The 21,320-nt window shown below is 41.8% G+C and overlaps 2 protein-coding genes across 10 annotated transcripts; one reads left to right on the top strand and one right to left on the bottom strand.

The window, feature by feature from the left end:
- Positions 1 to 44: 44 nt before the first annotated feature.
- On the top strand, positions 45 to 14,809 carry ankle2 (ankyrin repeat and LEM domain containing 2). Of its 6 annotated transcripts, none has more exons than XM_074637300.1 (13): positions 45 to 166; positions 3,336 to 3,845; positions 4,990 to 5,184; positions 5,931 to 6,115; positions 6,745 to 6,933; positions 7,027 to 7,149; positions 7,566 to 7,629; positions 7,950 to 8,125; positions 8,235 to 8,341; positions 9,927 to 10,117; positions 10,404 to 11,277; positions 11,746 to 11,877; positions 13,778 to 14,809. In XM_074637300.1, the coding sequence occupies exons 2-13, from the start codon at positions 3,347 to 3,349 to the stop codon at positions 13,986 to 13,988; spliced, it is 2,946 nt and encodes a 981-aa protein (XP_074493401.1). In that variant the 5' UTR covers positions 45 to 166; positions 3,336 to 3,346; the 3' UTR covers positions 13,989 to 14,809. The 6 variants fall into 6 exon arrangements, with proteins under 6 accessions (XP_074493401.1, XP_074493397.1, XP_074493398.1 ...); XM_074637296.1 differs by having other exon boundaries at positions 7,950 to 8,129; positions 8,239 to 8,341; XM_074637297.1 differs by having other exon boundaries at positions 122 to 253; positions 7,950 to 8,129; positions 8,239 to 8,341.
- A 1,487-nt stretch (positions 14,810 to 16,296) lies between these two features.
- On the bottom strand, positions 16,297 to 21,320 carry pgam5 (PGAM family member 5, serine/threonine protein phosphatase, mitochondrial). 4 transcript variants are annotated; one of them, XM_074637303.1, is made up of 6 exons: positions 20,770 to 21,320; positions 20,082 to 20,257; positions 19,855 to 19,980; positions 18,564 to 18,652; positions 17,259 to 17,392; positions 16,297 to 16,888 (listed from the first exon to the last, which is right to left on the bottom strand). In XM_074637303.1, the coding sequence occupies exons 1-6, from the start codon at positions 21,003 to 21,005 to the stop codon at positions 16,738 to 16,740; spliced, it is 912 nt and encodes a 303-aa protein (XP_074493404.1). In that variant the 5' UTR covers positions 21,006 to 21,320; the 3' UTR covers positions 16,297 to 16,737. The 4 variants fall into 4 exon arrangements, with proteins under 4 accessions (XP_074493404.1, XP_074493405.1, XP_074493402.1 ...); XM_074637304.1 differs by having other exon boundaries at positions 17,259 to 17,389; XM_074637301.1 differs by having other exon boundaries at positions 18,564 to 18,659; positions 19,856 to 19,980.

Raw genomic sequence — 21,320 nt, 5'->3', positions numbered from 1 at the left:
AAGAAAGAAACAAAAAAAAATGCCCCAAGTTGTGTCTGGTTTCCCCACGTTGAAGCTGTTTTGTTCAGGCACTATGTTAGACGGAATGGGGTCCTCGCTGTCTGCATTTTGAACCCGTCGCGGTGAAGACACCTAGCAACAGTATCCGGGGAGAGAGGAGGAGGAGGTGGGCATGGCACTATTAAAACCATCATATTGTTAACTATAAGTGCACTACAGTTAACTGTGATAAATGTGTAAGGTTATGTGTTCGGTAAGAATATAAAACTCGTCTTCTTACCGTCCGTATTTGACGTATTTAACGTGTGCTATCGCTAACCGGTGGCTGGAGTGGTTAGCTTCCTGCCTTGCTAAGTGGCTAATGACTGTTAGCGTGCTTGTGTCAAACTCAGCTTCCTAGGACGGACCTCGGAGCTAACGAAAGTCAGTCTAATTGTCTTTGCTTCCACCTTTAAGGGACAATAATCTGTTCTGGTAAATTATGTTTCTTTCCGTTTTTATACGAATATCTTGAGACTCGTCATGTCTTGCTGCTGGCTCGCCTCGTACATGCCTGATCAAGTTGGCCTGCATACGTGGGATTGTGCCAACACGAATATTCTTTAGCATTTAGCGTTTATACCAGCACTACATTTCCGCCAATTTCGTTTATTTTCACGGGCAGAGGGTAGAGCAGGTCATCCAACAATCGGAAGGTCGGTGGTTCGATCCCCGGCTGCTCCGGGTCACATGTGATGTGTCCTTGACCAAGACACTTATCACTAAAATTGCTCCCGAAGGCATAGCCATCGGTGTGTGAATGAGTATTTAGATTAGAGTCTGATGGGCAGCCTCTGCCATCAGTGTATAAATGTGTGTGTGAATGGGTGAATGCTGACATGTAGTGTAAAGAGCTTTGAGTGGTCGGAAGACTAGAAAACGCTATATAAATGCAAGTCCATTTACCATTTTCGTTTATTTTAAATTGTCAATTGTGTTGTTAATCAGAACAAACTTAGACCACTGTGCTAGGATATGGTTTCCTTGGATTAGTCACGTCTGCTATGGGAGAGCATGATGAGACATTCAAGACTTCGGGGAAAGTACGTAAATATAAGAGACGTCCTCAAAATACAATTTTAAGTAGCATGCTGTTGTATCATGGATCAGTGATGAGCCCAGATAGCCACTTCCTGACAAGATCTTGTCAGGAACTGCGTACAGTTGTGTGGGATTGTAAGAAAGAAGGGAATTAAAATAAAGTGCAACTCAGTTTTGTGAGAAAAAAAATTAATTGTCATGACACGGCACTGCTTTTGTTGTGATGCCGTTATGGCTTTTAACACCAAATGTTAAAAGTAGTTTGATATTGATCTAGTTTATCCCTTCTTAGTGTTAAGAGAGAAATGTGACAATTCACTTAAAGGTCCCATATTGTAAAAAGTGAGATTTTCATGTCTTTTATATTATAAAGCAGGTTTTACGGCTATATAAATACTGTTAAACTATCAAAACGCTCAATATACGGAGAAACACACACAGACTGTATTCAGAAATTGCGCGTTTGAAACAAGCCGTTAGGATTTCTGTCCATTTGTGATGTCACAAATATACAATATATAGATTATGACACGGTTCTACACATAAAGATTCTAAATGTGTCCCAGTTTGTTTCCTGTTGCAGTATTTGTAAATAACATCAGCTGACAGGAAGTAAACATGGACCCAAATTGTTGCCTAGCAATGCAATTCCGTTGAAATACACTAAAACGGAGCATTTCAGACAGAGGGTAAATACAGGTATATTCAGGAGATAATTTGAGGAAAATAAAGTTTTTTTTGAACATTACAGCATGTAAACATGTTCTGGTAGAAACACAAAATACAAGTTTGAACCTGAAAATGAGCATAATACGGGACCTTTAATGTCCGGCGTCCTGTCCCCCTCATGGATGTATTGGTTTAGGTTTCCCTCTCAGGTCCTTCAGGTCTGAGTTTTCCCACAGGTCTGGAATGCAGCGTGCGCCCTCCCTTGAAACTGCGCATGCGCAGAACATGTTGTAAACAATGAGCCTCTTCCAGACCAGACCGTCTCCAGCTTTGTGTCTGTCCAACACTTTATCTGTGCTAAACTAACAACGATCTCCCATAGTTCCGCGTGTATTAAATAAACATGTTCCTTGGTAAGTATAGGGACGTCTTTGTTACTAGATGTCATCACTTACACTTTGATTTTTATCGACATCATCAGCACGAAGACGTAATCAAATTTGTTGCGTTACAGCCCGAAAGCCCACCTCGAATGACAGATTTGGGCGTGACAGCATGCGAATGAACCGACTGTTATTGTTTTAATCTATGCAGTTTTCTGTATATTTGTAATCGTTAACATTTCAGCTCAAAGTTGTGTGCTTTACTCCGTCAGTGTAGATGTTCATCTGAACAGTTTCCCTCCTGCTAGCTTTGCCAGGCTCACTCCCGGCTGCTAAAGCTGGCTCTTTGGTTAGCAAGCTAGCTAGCAGATGCTAGTCCCACAATAGTGTGGTTGGTTCTGATCAGATATAATGTGTTGGGTTAACAATCTGGGTATCTGGGACGTCAGTAGCACTTGCTTTATTGCATTACAGGGACTTTCACTTACAGACTTTGTTAGCTGTTGAGTATATACATGAGCTATGGAATAGATTTGTGCAGCCTACCTGGATGTACTTGACACTGAAGGGCAGGGGTTTACTTGTTGCTATAATCAGTCTGTTTTATATTTTACAATGTGTGGCAGCTTGTTGGTGTGAAAATTATGGATGGCATTTAATATTAATATGCACATAGAGCAGTTGCAGGCTTTTGGATTGCTCATCATGGGGAATATAGTGGAATGTAAAAACCTGCTATCTTACTTTGTCTTTTATTTTAGTCTTGCCAATCTGACCAATGTCTTGGTTCATGTGCTGATATTAGTTTTAGGAGTAATGGCCAAGCTAAAGTGTACACTAAATAATATCAAACTAAAAAAAGTTTGTGTTCAGACTGTTTTAAAGGGAAGTATAAATTAATGTGTTGCTGAATGTATGTTTGTTATTTGTAAATAATAGTTGTTGAGTTGTTATTTCTTATAGTCTACATGGAACTGCCATTTTTAATTGGTGTTGAAGAAATGATTCTGGAAGAATTCTGACTTAGTAACTGTGCTGAAGTATTAATTGAACCAACACAATTATGATTTTTGATATTTATTTAAAAAATAAATAAATCTGGAACTGTAAAGAGGCAAATGCTAAGTATCATATTTTCCTACATGATGTTTTTTGTTCATCAGCGGTCATAATTGCTGAAGTGTTTTGTGTTTTGTGTTGTAGGGAGCTGAAGCATGGAGGCGGTTCTGAGCAGGCTGAGGGAGCTAAGTGCTGACGAACTGCGCGAGGAGTTTGCCCGAGCAGACGTCAAGTGCGGCCCTATCACAGCTACCACCCGAGCCACCTTTGAGAGGAAGTTAGCCAGAGTCCTGGCCAAGCCAGATAGCACTGCCACTGAATCAGACAACGGCTCTTCGGCAGGCGTCTCGGGCGATGCGGCCTCCGTTGCAGATTATGCCAAACCTGTGTCATGTGCCACTTCAGCAGTTGCACCCACCACTGCTGCAACAAGCAGCAACCCCACCGAGGCCGCCAGCGAAGAGATGGACTTTGGCTATGGCGTGGGTCTCAACCCTCCGGAGGAAGAGGAGATCTCGGTGAAGGCAACGTCAAACAGCTCTGCAGGAGGCAGTAACTCACAGTCCAAAACGGAAACCCCTTCAAAGTCGGCACAAGTGTCCCCAACCTTTTATGGAGTATGTCCACTGTGGGAGGATGTTTTGGCTAGAAATGGTAAGAAAGCTTGTTACTTGTCTTACAGATTTCAGTGTTATATATTGATTACATCATTTCACACAATCAGAATGTTATACGTGAGAGAGAAAAGTAATATGATGTATTGATCATCAGTCTAAACTTAAAGATCTAGTAAGGTAAATATTGAATGAAAGTCATGCTTGTTCACATGGCAAATAGGTTGATTTTAAATAGTGACAATTTATTTTTACTCCGCTTAATTAATATATTTCTGATGTGTTTTGCTTTATTGGGGTGACCTGGATGCCCTAGTGGTTAAGGCATTTACCCTTTACTGTAATCGCAATGTCCTCGGCTTTATTCCAGCTGTGGAGCTGTGTTGCATGTCGTGTCTCTTTCCCCTCGTTTCCTGTCACCACTCAATTGTCCACTACCAAATAAATACGACGGAAAAAATACTTTATTGATTCCATCTGGTGTAACTACAGGATGGAAACATACATAACAAATATATAGATTCAGTGTAATTAAAACAGTAATTCAGTCAGACATATTAACTGTTTTGTCCAAATGTATCAATTCTTCAACGTTTCTTATTGTATCAGTCTTTTAAAAAATATATACTACTCCTGTGAGATCTATTTTCTTTGATTGGTTCAACTTTTGGCTTTATACTGACTAGAGGCTAAAGTCCACCATAAGAGACTATCATGTTGCTTGTTTGTTTATTGTGTTTGTCGAGCTTCTGTATTTGTTTAGGAGTACTTGCTGCTGTTGTAGTCTGATGTCCACATTTGTTTCTTTAAGTGGATGAAAATATTTATTGTTATTTCTTTGGTGGTAAGCAGCAGGGCAGTAGGACTGCCTGTACTCTCTGGAATAGAGTATTGATCTAAATGAATCTTGAGGTACCACAGATATCAATGCTGTTAATGTTAACCCATCAGGGCAGGCTTTTATTTCAACTGTGAAAGCAGTGGCACTTTGTAGATCCTCATCAAAATATGACTTTAAAGGCTGACTGGACAGAAAGGGAAAGAATGCAAAAAAAAATATCCTTCAACCACCAGTTAGAAAGTCACGTTAACAAACAGTAATGAGTGAAACAAGAAATTCAGGTCATGTAGAAAAATTGAAAATGAAAAAAAAAACTGATTCTGAGTGTTTTTTTTGTCTGTAGAGAGAGCACATGTATACTCAGATAAGAAAGATGCCCTTCAAGCTGTTAAGATGATGAAGGGAGCCCGCTTCAAAGCCTTTCCCAACCGGGAGGATGCTGAGAAGTTCGCTAAGGGGATCTGTGACTATTTCCCCTCTCCCAACAAATCTGCACCCTGTGTATCTCCTGTCAAACCAGGCCTGGTCATTAGTAAAGGTAAGTAGATACGATTCTCTGTAAAAAAAAAAAAAAAATCCATAATCAATACCCTCTGTTGTATATTATATTAGAAGTTCAATCTAGGTTTCATCATTTTATGCACTATTCCGATACTATAATTTATTAACTCAGGAAAAAAATCAACTTGTAATCAATTCTTCTTTGCAAAACAGTAGCCTTCAATCCAGCCTGGATGTATCATGGCAGCCACTGGCAACTACTGTTTTGCAGCGAAGAAGAGCTGATTGCAGGTAGTTTATCACAGCTGTTAAATAATAATAATAATAATAACTATACAGTGTATGTTTTTATCATGCTGGTATCAGATCAGTACTCCGTAAGGAAAAAATGGTATCGGAACATCTCTAGTTAAAACTGAAGTATTGAAGTGTTTCCTGTTAATATAATGCTCTCTGTATACTAAAGGAATCACGTTAAGACTATAATATTGCATGCGTTGCTTTTTTGGTAGGACAATGAAATCCACAGGAGTACTCTGCATCACTTGCAGGGATTTTTTTTTGCAGCTTTTTGCTGCCTTTAATTAAAGTGCCCTCTTTGAGTTATTTATACTAATTTTGAAAACATCAATATAGTGGTGAGATCCATCATTCCTTCCAAGTTTTGTCCGTTCGATAGTAGCTGACACAAAACAGATGAACGGGGCACACCAGCCTTGAACAATATTTGGGGTTTTTGACAGCAGTGCCTGTCTTTCACCTTCTTCTCCCTCTCAACACCAGACAACATGGAGATCGATACCATCAACCGGGAGCGGGCCAACAGTTTCAAGAGCCCACGCACCCAAGACCTGACCGCCAAACTGAGGAAAGCTGTGGAGAAAGGCGACGAGGTGACCTTCAGCGAGCTGGTCTGGAGCAACCCACGCTATCTCATCGGCTCAGGGGACAATCCCACTATAGTGCAGGTGAGGACACAATTTATTGTCAATGTCTTTGTTGACTCAGATTGTCCACTTCTTCAAACTCTCCCAACCCGTTTCCTAAACATAGAATAAATAAAAAACCTGTAGTAAATTATGAGGCAGCGTTGTTTGTGGTTGTCGTAGTAGCAATGTTGTGGTTTCTCAAACTCTGTGTGTTATTAATAGAGATGCATTAGCCTTACTTGGAACGTCATCGTTTGTTGATACATGAACATCTTTTCCACATCAGTGCCAACCTTTCAGCTAATGCCCTTGTTGAGCTTGCAGTTGCTAAGATGAAGACACAAATATGACCTGGTGTATGTGTGTGTGTATAATGAGCCTTTCATATCAGTTTAAAAAGACATTTATGATTTTCTTTTCTTTCTTTTTTTTGTCCTTAATTCAAAGTATTAAATCAGTCCTACAAATTTGATGTTCCTATATTATAAATACCAGCTGTTATTAAAAAAACAGAATAAATGTCGGCTGGTAAATCCCTAACTTCAGCAGGTGAAGTTAAGGTCAGATGCTGCTTTTGGACAAAATGAATTATCCTTTTCTGTTGACAGGAGATTAAAGAGGATTATGTCCTGATCCATACAGTTGTTCCACTGTTTTTGTCTGGTTAGGAGGGCTGTCGGTACAACGTAATGCACGTGGCAGCCAAGGAGAACCAGGCAGGAATCGCCCAGCTGCTGCTCGACACCTTGGAAAACCCTGAGTTTATGCGCCTCATGAATCCAGACGACCAGGAAGTTATGCTGCAGAAACGTATCCGCTACATTGTAGATCTTTACCTCAACACTCCAGATAAGGCTGTAAGATCTTTCACCTTACCCGCTAAACCAGTTTAGATTAGATTTTTTTTAAATTAATGGGCTGTGTACATATTGTTTTTCTGTTTGTTCCAGGGCTTTGAAACACCACTCCACTTTGCCTGCAAGTTTGGGTGCCCAGACGTGGTTAATGTCCTGTGCTCGCATCCTGACAGCGATAAGAACCGTAAGAACAAGGATGGCCAGAAGCCTTGTGATGTAAGGAGTTTTTTATTTTTAACCCTTATTGAACTTTGTAACATGCATGCTGAGTAAAACAACCTTCAGCATAGCCTGGGTTGTCGTTGCTGGGGGTTAAATACAGGAAGTATTCAGGAATGTGTACATATGGGACCATTCTAGCAGCTACTCAGCCTTGCACACACAATACCACTGAAAACTAGTATCCTGGCAGTAGCTGCTGAGGGGAGGCACAGTCGTGCTCACTCAGGTTTTGAAGTGTGACCTTTCAGCTTGCTTTTTAAAGCTTTTGGCAACAATCACTCACTGCACATTGAAGGCTAAAATTAGATGAGCACATTCTTTCCCCAGCTAATCCAGCAACAGTTGTATGTGGTCAGTTGTACATACTGTATATCCCCAATCATTCTTTTTGTTTTCCCCCCTTTCCACAGCTTATTTGTAGCAGAAAAAATAAAACCCAAGAAGTGAAGCAGAAGATCAGTGACTATTTGGAGGGTAAGGACAGGCGTATTTCTTAAAACATGACACGTTTTTGTTCCTCTTCGCCCTCTGCTTCCTGGAGGACACATGCAAGTGTACTTTCACACAGAGAGGCCTGTTTCAGAAAGGGATTAGTGAAAACTAATTTTCAGTTCCAGGAAGAGAGGTAACTTAAACTCTGGGTCAGTTACCATAGTAACTGACTCCGTGAACCTAAGTTGCTCGCTGGCAGGTTTTCTTTATTGATAATATGTGCGGTCATCATTCTGTAGCGGTGTGAATAAAAGTCACCCCCATTGAAGATTTGATCAGAACTTTAAATTGTTGTCTCACAGACCGCTGCTATATCCCTTTGCTGAGGGCAACCGACAACACCTCTCAGCCCATCATTGGTGGTCTGTGGTCACCCGAGTCCTCAGAAAGTCTCTCGCTGACCCAGCGGCACACAAGAAGCCCCATGGATCCCGTGATGACCGTCACAGCCTTCGCTGGCCCACTGAGTCCTTCTAAAGCAAGTTCTTTACCCGATTACCTGTCTGTGTTTGCTCAAGTCCATCACCACATCACTGCCTTGCATCATTAAAACCATTTAGTGACCACATATTGTTTTACTCCTGTAGGCAGATGATTTCCGTCGGTCCTGGAAGACGCCGCCCCGAAACCGGGCGGAGCTTTTTCATCACATTCTCAAGTCTGATCCTGACCGTGGGGCAGAGAGAGTGGGCAGGTACGTCCAAAACCGTATTCTGCTTATGTTGTCTTTATATTTATCTCCATGTATTCTCAGAGATGTTGTGAGACTACTGAAGGGTGCTACTACTGGGCTCACTGCTGTCGACTGTGATGCATAAAGACAACACTGAACACTAAGGAAATACTTTTTGCACTAGCAGGATGAACATGTTGGGCCATGTACTACACACCCTGGGTTCAAATCTGGTTCATCCTTTGTTAAATATCATCTGCACTCTCTCTCTCTCATACGCATCTTAGCCTGCCCTCATTCATATAAATGGGATGGACAAAGTAATAGAAACAATGTAACACTAAACAATTCAACAGCACCACAAACTGCAGAGTCCAAAATGACCACACAGTTGTATCAACACCTCTGTAAAACAGTTTCAACAAAAACGGAACAACGGATTTATTGTAGGGTTGTTGTATGAGATAGTACCAAATAAATTGGAATGCAGAGTAATTCCTTTCAGTCTCAGAGAACTGGACCAAAATTAATCTATATAAATAGAGCGCATTAAAAATGTATGAAGACCTTGGCGTGAAATCATCACATTAGTACAGGAAATAGCTCAAAAGTTGTTGTCTGTCTGCACTAATATTAACACTAGGGCTGTCAAAGTTAACTCCATAATAACACGTTAACACAAATATGTTTTAACGCCGCTCATTTCTTTAACGCATTAATGCAATCCGATCCTTTGGAGGTTGTAGCTGGCTCAGTTTTAAAGCTAAAGTGAAGATACCGGAACTTAATGAATCCATTGGTACCAACCATGTCATACTAGCTTGTCACGAAGGAGGCTAAATGGCGCTGCAAACTTAGGCTAAATTTTGGCGAGGGAAAACAGGCATTGCCATTTTCAAAGGGGTCCCTTGACCTCTGACCTCAAGATATGTGAATGTAAATGGGTTCTATGTTTACCCACGAGTCTCCCCTTTACAGACATGCCCACTTTATGATAATTACGTGCAGTTTGGGGTCATAGTCAAGTCAGCACACTGACACACTGACAGCTGTTGTTGCCTGTTGGGCTGCAGTTTGCCATGTTATGATTTGAGCACATTTTTTATGCTAAATGCAGTACCTGTGAGGGTTTCTGGACAATATTTGTCATTGTTTTGTGTTCTTAATTGATTTCCAATAATAAATATGTATATACATTTGCATAAAACAAGCATATATGCCCACTCCCATGTTGATAAGAGTATTAAATACTTGACAAATCTCCCTTTAAGGTATATTTTGAACAGATAAAAAATTTGTGATTAATTGCAATTAAATATCGATTGACAGCCCTTATTAACAATGTTGAAAAGTATGAGTAGCATAAGAAATATTTGATACCAGGCAAATACCTCTATTAAAAATCTTAAAAATGACTGTGGTCTCCTGGCACTGTGACAGCAGGTTATACTCAGACATAATCAGTCTATAAAATTGCAGGGAAATTCAAGGTTTATTCATGCTCCATCAACTATGAAAAAAACATTTGTATTAATACAGAGATGTGGCTGAATTGTATTTGTAATAATGTGTAAAGTGTAAATGATAACTCATCCTTTTTCTACAGAGACCTGGCTCATGAGATGGGCCACCCGTGGGCTGAGTACTGGGACTTCCTGGACAGTTTCGTGGATCTGTCATCAACCGAGGGGCTCCGCAAGCTGGACGAGTACCTTAACAAGAAGGATTTCAGCCCACGGCCTCATGAAGAGGCCGGGGAGAATGAGACCAGCAACAGGTTCAAAACCCCCTCTCCAGGTACCTTCACCTGCTCCTGTCCTGAAATAACAGTATAGATTGCTGAAACAAGAAATGCAGATTCCAGATCATCCTCTCTGACAGAATCTGTTAATTGGCATTGTAGTGTCAGTGTTCTCAGATTATAGTATCTTGTATGATATGATATGATATGATATGAAATGGACATGGAAAGGATTTTGCAAAGCTGCATAATCTCTTGCCAGGAAGAATTATATGATAAGATTACGCTGTAATAATGACGAGTTTTAAGTCTGTTTTGGTCATTCAACGTCTCTGGTTGCAGGCAAGCCCAAAAAGTTCTGCAACTCCATCTCTGTCGGTGCCTTCCTGGACGAGGGTGATGACATCAGCCTTGAGGAGATGAAGAACCGGCAGAACGCAGCACTCACCAGCATCACATCCTCTGCTGCATCCAAGGACTGCCTGAAGGGAGCAGTGGGCGGCCGAGAGTTCCACATCCTGCCCATGGCGCTGCACCACCGCGGGGCCGACCTGATCGAGACGGCGGCCGAGCAGGACCTGCTGTGCTGCTGCGACGACGGCCTCCTGTCGCCTGGCGTCGTCTGCAAAAACGGGGTGTGCTCCTCCTCCAGAGATAGGACTCACAATGGAGACAAGGTGACTCCTCGCACCTCCCCATCCTCCTCCTCCTGCCTGCTGTCGCCCATCTCCAACCTCATGGTGGAGTTTGAGCGCATGTCGCTGCAAGAGCCGCTGGACAGCTCCGCCAGCAGCAGGGAGCGGAGGAGCAGCGGCGGGAACCGGCACAGGGACGTCCGGGACTCCTACAGCTCCTCTTCGGCCACAGACCTCAGCCCCGGGCTGAACCGCCTGTCTCTTGGTCACAGCAGTCAGGATGGCGAGACCGTGGAGGGGCCAGGCTGGAGAACAGAGGGAGGAGAGGCAGAGGAGAGGCGCAGCAGTGGCAGCTCAGAGGAGTACTTTGAAGCAGAGGAGAGTCTGGAGGTGCTGGGCAGGACTAGGGGGTCAGTAACAGGGGCGCGCAACTTCTGTGCTAGGTCCAAGTCATGGGACCACGGGGGGAGGGACCTGAGCAGCTCAGGATCCTCTGGGTCTTCCTATAAGTCCTTGGATAACTCCAACGAGTTCCTACCCAGGACTCCGCCGCACAGTAGAAGAGGACTTTTCATCGACGGGTGAGTCACACTTGTTCCTCTGCAGATAGAAATAAGTATCAAGTCCTGTCTAATAGTTTTTGGGTACTCTTAGCTGGGTTTCCACCAAAATTTCCCAGTACTTTTAGTCCCTGGAAAGTTCCGGTACTTTCAGAAAGTCCTACCCCCTGACCAGGGCCTTTTTTGGGGGGTAAAAAGGTCCCAAAAGGTGTCTCCAGAACCTAATTTAGACCCTGGACCCTGCAGTCGAAACGCAATGAGGTTCTTAGTTCTGGGGGAAAGTTCCTGTGGTGGAAACGGGGCTATAGTCTCTAATTCTAGTGCAGACAAGTAAACTGGAGCTGACAAACAGCCCAATTTGACTGCTATTTGGGAAATGTGACAGGCAGCCAGTTACGAAAGGATTTGATGATCCGAAACTTATGAGTTGCGATGATAATGATACACAATGATAATAATACAGTAGATTAAACTTCTGTGTTTTTACAGGGATTCACCATCCAAGCTGGACAGAGAGGTCTTGTCCGCAATTGACGACTTAGACGTCGATCCCCAGAAGTATCCCAGCATTCACAAGTGGAAGAGCACAATGAAGTCGTACACGACGTCAGACATGCAGAGGTTAGTAGGCGTGGCTGACATGTTATAGCAGTGTGTACTGTTCTCTGTTATTGGTCTACTGGTTTTACTGTGTGTTTATGACCTAAACAGTGAGGTTTTTGGTCTCAGTGGCTGATTAAATCAGATTAAAGGCTAAATACTGTAATAAATATTTATTGTGTGGGGGAAACAATTCAGTTTCAGAGTTCATTTTGTCAGAGAAATGCATTGGCCTCTAGTTGTTAGACCATGATAAACCCTGACTACAATTACATGTGTACAGTCTTCAACATAAAAGCATATTTTTACAGTCTGAGGTTGTTCATACAGTCTTCTTACACCGTGACAAATACGTGGACGATACCGACTGTCCAATATTTGATCTGCTTGCGAAAATGACGGTCACATATTTTTTATAAAAGGAGGAAGCACGGTTAGTACAGTATAAATTCAACATCGATGTTTACTGCACAGAGGGCTTTTCAGCTCTTGCAGCTAAAACGTTTAGCAATTAGCGTCACAAGACATTTTGGGGAATTAGTAGTGAGGTGAACAGCCAGGGGGAGGAGCGTTTTGTTCCAGAGAATAAATATGAAAAGACAAACAATGGACAGATATTTGACAGGGACAAAAAAACAATAAAAAAAAAACAGACGATGCTTTATAAAACTTATTATCACTATTATTATAAAACTTCAAGAAATATTAGCCTACCTTCTGTTCCCTCCTCTCTCTAAAACACACAGACTTCAGTCTATATTTTTCATCGTTTAGCCTTTGAAAAACAACAGTTTCACTGCAGTTAAAACCGGTTTACTCTCCCGCACGCACCTGTTACGGGGCGGTCCAACAGCCCCATAAATCACATTTATATAACTATAAATAATAATGAAGGCGGTGTGAGATGAGGACAGACCAGTGGGCATTTTATGTATGAAAACTGTTGCAGCTGACAGTATGAAACCCGACATACTAAGAAGACATTTAGAAACATTACATCCCAGTCACATCAATAACAAAGTGGTTTGATAAAGTTTAACTCTCATCCTACCAACTTATTTAACACACTAGGACTACCGACTGAATAGACTATTAAAAAAAACAACCATCGAAGGAAAATGTTAACTCATTTCTTCTCAAAACATTATTTGTTCTATAATTAATGTCATCTGAAGAAAAAAAGATTATTATTTTAGGAAAGTTAATTTGCATATTGTGTAAAACGAAATTCGACCCGACCACATGAGGAAATCTGTGATAGACTGACAGAGTGCCCCTACCCCCCCTGATATAATGTGTGACACTTTAAATTCAGTCCCATGGCAAAACAGATCTATTTATAATATTTTAACTGCGTAGGCTGCAATTGGGTGCTTGTGACTGGGGTTCCCCCCAAAACATTGGTCTTTATAAAAAACACTAATTAAAACAGGTTTACCCCCTGAGGGTGTGGGGGGCATGAAAATATTTCTTCCTCCAAAGGGGGGAATGACAGAAAAAGTTTGAGAACTACTGGTGTAGATAAAATCAGCAGACTTGACTCTGATGCACACTGACGAAAAAGGTGTAAGAAGCTCTTTGAATGCAGAAAGAATGTTTAATTCATGTACAAAAGGAGACAAAATGTGACAAAAAAGCATCATAGGACATAGCAACTTAGGTGCTGATGATGGCACCGAAACGTGTGTGGTGTTTCAGCGTGTGGGCATTTTTTACTAACAGAAGGGAAAAGGCATAAATCTCAGCACCAGGTGCAGTAATTGTTCAGTCCCTGGTGCTGATAAACAACCCTGTCAACTGTATGCAGCTAGGTCGAGGTTATTTTGTGCTATGGGACAGCAGAATCTGTAGTAATTTATTAACCTCTCAGTAACAATATTGTAAAAGCAACCACTGACCTGTGTTGATGTGTGTCGTCTAGCTGGCCCAGCCCTGCGGTGGTAAAACCACGACTCAGGATGCAGCATCAGACTCCCGGGTCCCCGGTCAGCGGCCTGATGTCTCCCACCGGTCGCTTCAGTCCCGCCCGGCACGCCGCCTCGCCGGATTTCAGCCCCAGCCGTTACAGCCCTGCCAATGCTAGCTACATCCAGCGCATCCGCCTCAAGCACTTGAACGAGCCACCGATCTAACTGCCCAGTCCGCCCCCCCCCCCGCCTCCCACCACGACGGCCATACCCTTTCCGAGCCCTAACTCCGCCCTCCCCGTCCCACTACAAACCCAGCTGCACCAAGGTGGCTACACCAGAGCTCAGAAACCACATACCTAACAGAAATATGCACAAGTGTCTGGAAGATTTGTATTAATGATGTATGGTACTACTCCTATGTAATACAGGAATTCTCATCACGTTGGGTTGTGATGTACACAAGACTTTAAAAAGGAAAAAAACAAAAAACCTTGATAATTTATGTACTGTATGGGTGTGGGCCATGTTGAATTGACGGTAATGTTATTTGTGGCAAGTGTGAAGCACCTGTATCATAGCCTGAGTCAACTTTTTTGAATATCGTGAATACAAGCCGCACTCCCCAAAGTTAGTTCATTACTAAAACCTTAGTGTTTGGATCCTCAACAGGATTCTGTCACTGAGGATGTTCTTAAAAAAAAGTAAAATGTCAATATTTTAAAAGTTATTTTTTGTATGTTGGTCAGTAGCACAAAATTTAAATGTTTTTATTAATGGTGTTAAAACCAACTGCCATTTCCTATGTTTTCCTCAGTTCAGGAATTGCCTTAATTTTCTGAAGTGATGGACCAGCTCTCTGTCAGTTTGGACACACTCTCTAGCTCATACGAGTAATATCTGGAAATGGCGACCTCACTGGCTGCGTCGGTCACAGATGATTATGGCAAACATGGGAAAAAAAGTGATTAGAGATCTTCCATGTTTTTTTATTTTGTTCTTCAATAAATGCATACATTTTCCATCTTTTCTCGGTGGTTCCTGGACATGTCTTGACTTTTCCTTTCTGCCACTACCGGCGGCCTTAGACTGTGCAATTTGTATTATTTTTTTCTCTGAAATATCTTTCATTCACACAAGCATCTCCCACAGTGCGGATGACAAAACACACCCATCGGTAAAATGTCATTTCAAATTTGTCTCGTCTGGGCTCAACCTTAAAATTGCCACGCCGGAGACCATCTTTAAGATGTATTGAGCGATTTAATCACTAGGGGACAAAGACTCCAAAACGAACTAAATGGCAACAGAATCCTGATGTATTTATTAGCTTATTATGGACATATTAACAAAAAACTGCCTTACGCTTACAGCGAACCCAACTGATTAGCTGAGAGCTGCATAGAGTTGGGTGTTGATTCTCAGTGGGATCGGCAGTATTCTCAACCTTTTTCACGTTACAGAAAGTAGTTTGATTCAGTGTTAATTTAAAAACTAGCGCTTAATAGAGCTTTAACGCCCAAAGTTATATGTCATGAATTTCTTCGGTGGTTCAAATTGGCTTACATTAACTCACGTACACATGGCAGGTTCTTGCAGTTTTTCAAAAATATGTTAATGGTGGAATGTGAATGTACAAAAATCCTGCTGTATCCAAATTATTTGTAACTTGGGGATAAATTCACTGCTGTACGAGGGCTTATCAGCTACGTCTAGGACAAAAAAGCCAATCATTTCAAATATTCAGATTGCCACTCTACTTAGGTTGAGAGAAACAAGTGTTCTGAATGTAAATTTTTTTGTGAACTGAACCTTTATCCGGGAGCACAAACTACTTCACTGAGAAGATTGTACTGTCATCCTTGTGCTCTCAGGTGACAACAGATTCGATTCTGGTCTCTGAATGTTTATGAATGTGGAACTTTGCAAAAATGCACCTAAAAAACTTAAAACATGCTTCTTGTGCTTTTAGCATTCTGTGCTTTATTAAAAAAAAATAACTTTCATGGTGAATTCTTTCTGTATGTCTCGACCTCATTTGCTTTCAACTAATCAATAAAACATCACTCTTACTTTACTGCCAATGTGTGTCTGTGCTGCTTTGGAGATATTTCAGTTTATTTCAGGTATGGATGCACCGATTTATCAACCCAACACCGGCATCGGCATATTTTCACCTCATTTACTGCAATCGGTAACGGCTAAATGTTGTGTTAGCAGCTGATTTAATTACATTTAATTTATGTTTCACAAAATGTTTTTGTTGGCTTAGGTAATAAATTCCTCTCATTGAGTAGGTAGTTGTATACTGGGTAAAGGACTTTTGAAGCAGTTATTTTTCATGTGAAAGGTTATTTTAAAGCTTGTTTCATAAATTTAAACAATTTAATTTGTGCTCGTTCAAGATATAACTGAAGGGCTGAATTACTTTAAGAGTGAAGACAGTTAAGTTATTTTTTTTTTATAATGAAGATATCTTTGTTTCCCTGACACCAAGGGGGGAATAAATAACAAAATAAACAACATAACATCGTTATCTGCCAAATTTTTATTTTAAACATCGGTATTGGCCCATGATTTTGCATTTCAGGAAAGAAATATGACAAAAACTGAGGCTTTTATTTACTACAGCTGCACCATACAACACAATGATCCTCACACTTTTGTAACGCCAAGGGAAAGATCTGCATTTACAACAGCTATACAAATACAACTTTTTTTTTTTTGGTTTAAAAATCAGTCACTTTGTGTAAAAATCCTCAGTTACATTCAGGAGCAGCCGTTGATCACTTCTGCTGGCATTCTATGGCACAGACCGCGACCATAGAGTCTCTCATTACAAGATGGTAGTTCAGTTACAAAATAATAACATCAAAAGTAATTTTCAAGACACTTAAGGAGAAAACTGAGCTTTGACCCTGCAACCGACTCACTGGGCATCGGAGTCCCAGAAACTTGCCATGCGTCGGGGCCGTCAGGTCCGCGTTAGTTTGTCCGGGGGCATGAATCCTGAGTCTCCCAGAGTTCTGAGGGCCACCCTGCCGCTGGGTCGGATGGTGAGCCACGTGATGCTGCCGTTGTTCAAGCCCATACGTAACCAGCCCTCTGGAGGAAACTGAAGAGCCCTGAGAGGACAAAAGAAATATATGAGCAATATTTACACAGCACTTATTTAACAAATAATTTGATTTGTGTGCGATTTTCTCCTGTAAGTAGTCATTTGGAGGATATCAAACCCTTGTCATAACTATCTAGATGTACTAAATTTTCAACCAGATGCACCAAGAAATGCACAAGGCTGTCTGTAGCTGCTAGAAGATTTCCATTAAACAGGAATTTTCTTTTTAAGAGCACGATGACACAAGTGAAGCACATACTTAATCAAAAAAATCTTATGAAAAACAGCATAGTTTAAACACAATGGTTAGCAAAGCAAGGAGACCACACTCTGGCGTCAGCTGAGCCGCGACCACAGAGTCGGCCGGCGGCACAAACCTGCAGACAAAATAACGGATGACATTGGCATGACACACGATGATCTCGAAGCTGTCCTCCTTCTGCTTGGCGTCGGCCCGGTGGATGTAGCGGCGGAAGGCTGCCTCAATGCGAGCTCCGTCTTCGTGGTACTGCTGGAGGATGGTAGAGAGGTTGAGAGCCACCTTTGTCACATGAAGGGGTTCTGTTCGAACCCCTCCGTCAGTACAGACACGTTAACGTGATGCTGCTGTGCATTGTGGGGAATGTATGAAGAGTTTTGTTCCAAAATGAGGCCAACTATATGGAAAATGTTACTTCTGCTAAAAGGCTAAATCGGCACTGAATCACTGAGGGAAGAAAACGGTTTACATGGGTTGTTTATAGGATTGAAGTATAGTCTTTCTGTCATGGTGCTACCATTTACTAAGCTCTTCTTTTAGATGGAAATTTCCCCAAGATAAAAACTCAACAGCAATGTGTCTTTCTAGAAACAGTGTCCTGGTTAGTATTGGTAATAGACGTGTCAAAAATATCAAAGTATCGATACTGAATATTTGACACGGTTTCTATACTCATTTTCCACAGCATCGATACGCGGATACCAGCTGTGCTTTCTTCTCTCTATTCTCTCCGTCAGCGAGTTGACACACACAGCTATTTATCTTTAAATTCTCTTAAATAACATGCCCTAAATGTTGTGTCAATTACCCCCGTGGTATTGAAAAATGGCATTGGATATCCATATTTTTTCAAGGTATTGTGTGAAAGTTAGAAATTCCAGTATCGTGACAACACTAATGGATAATCCCTGCCTGTCAACAGTTTTCTTTGTAACCACATTTTACTGAAGGTAGCTGGGCTCATGGATTACCAAGAGTAACCAGGACAGTTTCTTCTGAAAAGTTACACACTTTAGATGTTGAATATTTTTCAGTGGTGTGAAGAAACCTGAAATCCACCGGCATGGCTAGATATCATTTTGGTAAATTTTTTTAATTGGGTAAATCAAACCCTGAAAGTCTTATCATTTACCAAATGGTTTCGTAACAATGCATTATGTCCATTTAAATGATTTATAATAGAAAGACTGATCCTCAGCTGCCAGACTCCTTCAAACGTTGCCATTTTGGAAATGTACTCTTCCTATGACCCATTCCTGTGGCAGTGCACTGATGTATTGGCTTCTTATTTTGGCAGCTGTAAGCCTAAACAAGCACTTGACAGGACACCTGCACAGACATGTGGGCAGCAGAAAGCTACCTAAACAATAAATCAGGCCTACAGCCCGCTCTAGAGGTAGAGTGTGTGTGTAGCTTCTCTCACCACAGCGTCGGGCTTCCAGTGAGTAACGGGTGGAACCGGCTCGATAGGTGCGCCCTCTCTCAGCAAATCACAGCTCACCAGATCCACTCCTGGACCCGTATCACATTCGGGGCAGAGGAAAAATGTTAATATACTTTTGTGACATTCAGCATTTCTGCACCTGCGTTAATTTGTGCTGTACGGAATCTGGGTTGCTTTACAGGAAAAAGTAACCGGATAAAACAATTAATAAACAGGATATGAATTGCCAATGTATCGCAACAGCGTTATGTATTAACCAACAACTTTAACATGTATTTAAGTATGAACATTTTCAGCATTAGGATAATATTGTAATTAGATCTTGATATGTTAACCACACACATATTTGAAGTGGCATACATGCTGGCCAAAATGACATGGGTACATAAGTACTTTGTACTTTGTTATTATCACATAATTTGTCTAATAAACTCTCTCAGCTGACATTGGGCGAAGGTCGCCAGACTATCACACGGCTGACACATAGAGACAGACAACCATTCACGCTCACATTCACACCTACGGGCAATTTAGAGTCAACAATTAACCTAACCTGCATGTCTTTGGACTGTGGGAGGAAGCCAGAGAACACCGTAATTTAAATTCCATAGTTTTGACCAATTTGTTTCTGCATTAAAAACGTTTACAATTAAATTGAAATTCCTGTTAATTTTGAAACATTTTACCAAGTTGCTGGTGCACGATTTATTATGTTAATAATATATAATTCAGTAGATTTAAATCTATGTATTTATTTGTTACATTTTGTTTTACGCAGTTAGGAAAACAATGATCCCAGTCACTTCCACACAGTGAGGCATACAGCTTATTAATTAAACACTGATACCGGATCGGTACTCGGTATCGGCCGATACCCAAAGGATCAGTGCATCCCGAGGAAAAATGCATTACTGTGAGAAGGCAAAAACTACTTTAACTATTGATTGCTTTTAAGAACCACAAATATAACAATATGTATGATGACTGTGGGTTTACAGCTAACATCTACTGTAATATACACTAGAGTTGAAAAGCATCATTACACCTGTACCTTAAACCTTAATTTTGGATGGTTTTCTTTTACTTTTATTGTTCATATGAAATGAATCCTATGAAATCTTATAAACTGAAATAGTGCTTAGAGCAATAGAAATTAACTTGACCCCCCCCCCCCCCCCCCCCTAAATTTATCAAATTGATTCCAGACTTGGGGAAACTAACTGGTGTTTGAGGTGCAGTTCTAAAAGACAGTGTGGCATCTATCCACTACCTGAGAGGTGTTTGCTGATGATATTTGCCGTCTCTGTGGCCCTGGCCATGCTGGAGTGGACCAGAACATCATACTTGAGCCCCAAAGCTGCCAACCGCTGGCCCGTGAACTCAGCCTGCTCACGACCTGGAAGTGGAGACACAACGGCCGTTAGAACAAATGTCTGGTCTGTTAGAAACGGTCAGGGAAAATGTGGGTAGGACAACAGGGGGGGAGCAAACAAGCACCTAATGGAGTGAGGATCCTCTCCTTGTCGCTGATCCCACTCAGGTTGTACTGGGAGTGTCTGATGAGGAGGATGTTGCGTGTAGCTTTTGGTTTGCCGTTGTCCTGCTCGGAGCTGGGGTCTTCAGTAGCTGGAGCTGGAGTCTTCTTCCCATTAGTCAGAGCAGCTGGGTCTCTCCTAAACAGAGAGGTCAGACCAGGTCATCAAGAGATTAGAGGGGGCTTTGACTGACATGGTTAACATAAGGGATGGAAAACTGGGTTAACACAACTGTGATGTAAGGTGATGATCAATAGAATACTTTGAGAACTTCCAAACATATTGTTTTGAGGACACCCTAAACCAAACTCAGTTTAAAAATGTGCTACTTGTAGCTGACTGGCTTGTGGGCAGCATTGGAGCTCGAAGAATAAGGATCAATACATCTCATAAATCCTTATGGGCCACCCTTATATTCAGTATGCATCCCTCACACCAGTTCAGTTTATCAAGATATTAAAATGTTGTCCAATATGTACTTCTACAAAATCAACCTGAATCTCACCGTGGTGGACAGTCTGTTATTAAACTGATGTATTGTGACAGAGGTTTGGCGTGGCGTTCACTCTACACAGAGGTGCACAATGGAGGGAACAAAACGCTACTAAATAATGAAACAGGAAAGAGACAGCGCGTCTAGAGACACCTACTTGTCCCAGTTGAAGTCCCAGGCGTGTCCAGTGGGTGCTGGTGTGTGGCTGGCCGGTGTCCACGCCGGCTGCGCAGCTTGAAGAACCGTGGTGAACCTCGACCACCGACCGGCCGCCGCCTCTCCGCGCTGCTCACCGAGGTATCCGCGGGAGTCCGCGGCGGCAGCAGCGAAAACCAGGACGGCCGAGCCTCCGGCGAGACCAAACACGAGTTTCAAAGTTTTCCTGTACGACATCCTGCGACTACTGCTGCTAGCTAATTAACGTTAGCCGAGTTTAACCGGTTTACCGTTACCACGATGTGAAGCTGTCTCTCTCCTCTCTAGTGTGTTTGCTTTCGGTTGCTTTAATGGCGTTTAATAACAAACTCCAGCAAAGGAACCAAAACACGCCTTTTGTGCCTCAATATGAAAGGTTCCCGGGCGGAGGCTCTTAGCTGGGAACTAAACATACAGTCCAGAGACAGAGACAGAAAGCTAATCTGAGCAGCAGTTTCCTACAAACATTACGGTTCTTCTTCTTCTTCTTCTTCTTCTGGTGAATCGAAACCA

The sequence above is a fragment of the Sebastes fasciatus genome, chromosome 6 (genome assembly GCF_043250625.1).
Source record: "Sebastes fasciatus isolate fSebFas1 chromosome 6, fSebFas1.pri, whole genome shotgun sequence".
Lineage (NCBI taxonomy): Eukaryota > Metazoa > Chordata > Actinopteri > Perciformes > Sebastidae > Sebastes > Sebastes fasciatus.
Note: the sequence above shows the minus strand (reverse complement) of the source record. Positions and strands in the feature narration are given on the sequence as shown.